We start from the raw sequence: 6,000 nt of genomic DNA on the forward strand, positions 1-6,000 counted from the left end.
CCAAAATAATAAAAATATTAATTACATTAATGTTAATTATTAAATAAATAAATGAATTAAATGGTCTTAAAATATTGAAAGTAGCAACTTAAAATGCAATTCTACTACTGAAGGCAGTGATTTTAAAAACAGAAAGATTACTGGACTATAGCTTATCTGGTAATGGCACAGTATTATTTTTATAAGCAATGGGATATTTTCTGGTATTTCATCTGTATTGTTTCAGTTGTTACAGCAACACATATGACTTCCCCATTTGAAAATATTAAGTAAAAATGCCTTTAAAGAAAAAATTAAGGACATACTATTTGAGCTTTTACAACCAGTAAGTATCTATGATGAGGTATAACTTTCATTAAAAAAGTTCTTGCCGACTTTAACAAACCCTAGAAATCTGACTGTAGAACTGAAATTACCAGAGTGGAAGGGGAAGAGAAAGAATAAAGTGGTGAGGGAGCACAGTGGACTAAGGTTAAGGACTACCTGTGCTTTGGTGGTAGGTACATATAGTAACAACCTGAAGGGTAGACCCTATACCTTGCAATCATATACTATATTGTAAACCAATGTTACTTCAATTGAAAAATAACTAATTTAAGTAAAAGAAAAATTAAAATAACAATGGAAAAGTTCTAGCTGAAAAAAATAATTTAAGGAACAGTGAGGATTTGGGCATGTAACATTTGTTATTAAAATATTGACAGTTGACTTTTATAGAAATCTTCTAGCCACAAAATTCTCAAATGCATTATATACTCCTAACAAATAGTAAACTAAACTATAAAACAAATAGTAAACTAGAATGTAAAAATAGGATTTGGTAATAACAGAAATATAAACATGATCAAAAGTGTTATTATCTCAAGCACACCATGAAACCTGTTTACATATTTCTTTAGTATTTGAGCTCCAGGCACATTTCCAGTAACTTTTCCCATACATGCTGTACTGGTCATTGCAGTTTACTATTTACTCAAGAATTCCATTTATGCATCTATACCGTTGCCTAACTGTTGTTCCTACTAAAATTGGATGTCCCATCCTTTCTGAGCTCAGTAGTATCATTGTAAACTGTTCCCTGACACCCTTGGAAGGAATACAAATTATCTCTAAAACTTTGAGTATTTCTAAGTAGAATAAAATACATCCAAAATTATTTGTATGGCAACACTGGAAGGTTTTGATGGCAGGGGCCTGAATCTTTTGAGCTTTATATTCAAATGGCAAGTATAACTTTAGGCACATGGTAGATACAATCAACTGAATTACAGTTGAAAACAACCCAGTCAATTAGTAAATAAATCCAGCTTAAAAGAGTATCATTAAAGTTATAATTTAGTTGGATAAATGTCAACTTTGTGGTTCCTGGCTTACTGTTATGTCAGTATATTTTATAATTCTTCTAGCTAAAGATAAATGCAAATTACATACTGAAAGGAAGAGCTTCTGTTACCTTCCTGAATTGTTTGGAACACAGCAGTTATAAATTACTCCCTTGGACTTTAAAAATAAAATCTAAAATTGAAAGACATGGCTTGATGCAATAGTTCATAAAAATTTTGCTTTTTACAAAATTTTAGTGATTTTATAGTCATGGTAACATTAAAAGAATCATTTAAAAACATATTACATACCATTTCTATTTCTTGATCTTTAGCAACCAGCTGTCGATTAAGAAGTTCTTTGCTTGAGTCAAGTTTAATACAAAGTTCCCGTGTTGAAGACAAATCTGCAAGGGCAGACACTTTTTCAAACTGAACTTTCTGAAGCTCCTCTTCCATCTTAACAAGAGACTTATGTAAAGTAGAAATCTGGGACTTGTAAGACCTTTCTGCATTTAAGTGCTGCAAGGACAAAATTATTATCGATACATATTTTTTAAAACAAACAAAAAAACACAATATGGAAAAAATAGTAAGGCAAATATTTTAGTGATGGTACACTTAGATTATAAGGTACTTTAAATGGTATAGGTGGTAATGGGTGCAAAATACTCAGGGAAAGAGGAATTTAGGCTTCAGATTTCTATAAATAATATCTAAGTGTAAGCTGGTCAAATGGTCACTTTTTAGTATATTTAAAAAACAACTTTTCCTGCTTAAACGTCTTAGATCTAAAACCAGTTGAGATATACACATGCTTTATCTATGTTCCATCTTTGCCACCCTTTCAAGTTGTCTATAATATAAATATTGTTGGTTTTTTAAAAGACAAATATTTTAAGAAAGTACACATTTGAAGGCCTCATAATAACTCATTTTAAGATTTAGTATAAAGCTATATTAACTAAGACAGTGTGATACGGAGGACAGAACAGAAAATGATCTAAATGTGATCATTTGAGTTTTGCCAAAAGCTCTTACATAACACAATGGTGAAAGGTTAATCAAGTGATTCTGGATAATTTCATGTGGGAAAAAAAATTAATCTTGTCCCTTATCTTAAGTCATATATAAACATTAATTCAAAATGTATCACAGATCTGAATATAAGGTACAAAAGTATAAGATTCCTCAAAAAAAAAGTTATAAGTACCCTGTAATATGCAAAAAATTATTAGAAAAAAATTACAAAAGAAATTAGTACAAATTACAAAAGAAAACTGATAAAGTGTACTTTATCAAAAATTAAAACTCTTTTTAAGAAAACTTCATTAAGAAATTAAAAGGACAAGTCAGTGACTGGGAGAAATTGTTCATAATACATATATATGACAAAGGGACATCGAAAGTGTTCAGAAATATTCTTACAACTTAATAATAAGACAGTCTAGACCCTACCTGGCACAACAGGTTAGGATGCAACACTGCAAGCTAGCCACAGACATTTCAGTGCAAGTTCAATCCCCTACACCAGAGGTGACCCACATGGTGCAGCAGACCTCTCCTGTCTTGCCCGCAGCTCCCCTCAGCAGTGTACTTCGTTGATCTGCCTGTTCTGCTCCCCACTCTGTCTCTCTCACCCCCCTGCAGCTCTGGCCTATACCTAGTTCTGTGTGCATAAATAAATCTTTTTTTTTTTTTTAAAAGAAGACAATCTGGCCCTCCCTGGTGGCACAGCGGGTTAAAGCACAGCACTAAGAGACTAAAGCCACTGCAGCATGAGTTCGACTCCTGCCTGCCCGGGGGGGGTGATCCACATGGTGTGGCAGACCTCTCTTGACCCGCCCACTGCTCTCCTCAGCAGCGTACTTCATTGATCTGCCTGTTCTGCTCCCCACTCTGTCTCTGGTGAATCCTCTCACCACCCTGAACCTCTGGCCTGTACCCCAGTTCTGTATGTATAAATAAATAAATCTTTAAAAAAAAAAGACAATCTAATGAAAAAAATGGGCTACACATTCCAACATATACTTCACAAAAGAAAATTATTAGTGATCAATAAAATGTGTACAACTGCTCAATATCATTAGTCATGAAGAAAATGCAAATACACTACAAGGTGATAACCCTACATATCTGTTAAGAACGTCATATGTTGGAAAAGATTTAGAACAACTAAAAACCTAATAAAATGCACATGAAAGTACAACCAGTTGGCACTTTCTTGCAAAGTTAAGCACACTTATATGATCCAGCAGTTCTATTGTGAGTCATTAATACAAGAAAAAAATCAAAACTTAGGTGCATACAAAGATTTACACACAATGTTCACAGCAATTTTATTCACACTGTCCAAAAACTACAGGCAATCTGTTATGTATAGAACTGAGTCCCTTCAAAATTCCTATGTTGAAACCCTAACCTCTAAAGTAACTGTATTTGGAGTGTCATTTTTAAAGAGGCAATTAAGGTTAAATGAGGTCATAAATATGGGGTCCCAATTCATTATGACTGGTATCCCTATAATAAAAGCTACAATAGGAAAGTACATGTACAGAAGAAAGGTGTTCTGAGACATAGCAATAAGACAACTCTGTATGAACTGTGGAGAATGTGAAGAAGAAACTAAACTGGCAAGCACCTTGATTCTGGACTTCTACCCTTAAGAACTGTAAAAAAATAAATTTCCATTGTTTAAACCATCCAGTATGTGTTATTTTGTTATGGCAGCCCAAGGAGACTATGTCCATCAACAGGTAAATAAATAGTTACATGGCTAAGCATAGATAAATATTTTTGTATTGTTTTCTTATTATTTGGATAAATGCTTAATAGTGGCATTGTCAGATCACATGGAATTGCCATTTTTATTTTAATAATTCTCCATACTGTTTTCTGCAAAAGTTGCATCAACAGTGAATAAGAGTTCCTTTTTTTTTTACTACAACCTCATCAATATTTGTTGATTTTTTTTCCTTTTTATATGGGTCATTTTCACAGGGGTTATGTGATATGTAAGTGTGGTTTTGATTTGCATTTCCCTTATAATAAGTGATGCTGAACAATTTTTCACATGTCTGCAGGCCATCTGAATGTCTTTTCCAGTAAAGTATCTATTTAGGTCCTTTGCCCATTTGCTCATTTTTTGATTGTGTGGTTTGTTTTTGTTATTGGATTGTATAAGAACTTTGTAAATTAGAGATTAGCCCCTCCTCAGAATGTGAGGTGTTTTTTTTTGTTTCCCATTCTGTAGGTTGTCCAAAGTCATAGACAGTGTTGTAAACCAATGTTACTCCAATAAGGAAAAAACATATATATAAATTCCAAGAGCCTATTATCAGCAAGCATATAGATAAATAGATCAATGGGGTAAAATGTATAGTAACTTATTGCTATAACAAAGTAGACTTATTAATTCGTTGAGGAATGGATAATGTAATATTTTGTATTAAATTACAGTTCTATTTCAAACTACACATAAAATCAAATCAAGTGGATTAAAGATCTAAATCTACCTGTTCTGCTCCCCACTCTGTTTCTGTTGAATGCTTTCACCCTCCCCCAACTCTTCTGGCCTATATTCCAGCTCTTCTACAATCAGTCAAATCAATCAATCAACTAACCAATCAATCTAAAGATTATTCTAATGGTAGGGTAGGTAAAAGGTTAGAGGAGACTGGAGAAGCTATAAAGAGAATAGTTAGCAGGCTAAACTTCAGTATATATTTAAATAATTTAAGTGCTTATTTATAGATTTAGTTTATGGAAAGTTAAGCAAAACTTTTAAATATAATGCAGGATTAACTATCTATATCTGTCTACATATTTCCCCAAACTTACTTGTTCAACCTCTCTATTGAGGGCATCTACTTTTTCTTTTAATCTGTTATTCTCTGCCTCAGAAGTAATAAGTTCCAGTTTGAGGGTATTATTATCTGCTTCTGCTTGGCGGGCTTTATTTTCCCAATTTTCAGCATCTTCATTGGCTTTCCGGAGTTGTTCCATCATCTGTCGGTTTTCAGATTCCTAAAAGGCAAACCCTCAGGTATTACTTTAAAAGCTGTAAAATGTCTAACATAGAATGTAATTTATTTGTCACGTCATTGGGAATTTACTTCCCACAAGGAACATTTACAACAATCTTGAGGAATCCTACCTATATTCTTAATTTAGAAAATCGGTCATCCTTTAGTTGAAAAAAAGTGAGTGGGACCAGGATGTAGCGCCTGAGTCTTTTAAGTGAAATTTAAATTCTCAGAAATGTGACTATTTTATTATGGGACTGGTTGAAACTCAGCTAATATCGCCACCGTGTGGTCCATTTGTGCCTTGACTAATGTAAAAGGTCTGCAAAATCTGTCAACAAATTATAAAGATGTCAAAGTTCAGATTTTCCAAATATGCCAGAAGAATCAGAGGTGTTTTTTTCCATTACTGTACTAAAACCAACAGTGGTTTTCATAATATGTACTTGGGAGGTACATAATATAATATTCATAAAATGAATTTTACTCATATCTTTACTCTCTTTCTGAAGTTACTATCTTGTCATTTTCTTAAAATTGTCTTACAACTTGGCCCTCCCTGGTGGCGCAGCGGGTTAAAGCACAGCACTGAGAATCTAAAGCTGCTTCCGCATGAGTTCGACTCCCGCCTGCCCCGGAGGTGACCACATGGC

At 33.5% G+C, this 6,000-nt stretch overlaps 1 protein-coding gene across 9 annotated transcripts in view; it reads right to left on the minus strand.

Annotated features, from left to right (window-relative positions):
* TSGA10 (testis specific, 10) overlaps positions 1 to 6,000 on the minus strand; it is a 76,650-nt gene that overhangs the window by 19,411 nt on the left and 51,239 nt on the right. For all 9 annotated transcript variants that reach the window (XM_012727477.1, XM_012727482.1, XM_004686154.2 and 6 more), the window contains 2 exons: positions 5,163 to 5,348; positions 1,635 to 1,844 (listed from right to left, as the gene is read on the minus strand). In XM_012727477.1, coding sequence (XP_012582931.1) covers positions 1,635 to 1,844; positions 5,163 to 5,348 — 396 coding nt within the window. The remainder of the gene's footprint in view (positions 1 to 1,634; positions 1,845 to 5,162; positions 5,349 to 6,000) is intronic.

This window comes from Condylura cristata, unplaced genomic scaffold (assembly GCF_000260355.1).
Source record: "Condylura cristata isolate star-nosed mole 26May11 unplaced genomic scaffold, ConCri1.0 scaffold00020, whole genome shotgun sequence".
Lineage (NCBI taxonomy): Eukaryota > Metazoa > Chordata > Mammalia > Eulipotyphla > Talpidae > Condylura > Condylura cristata.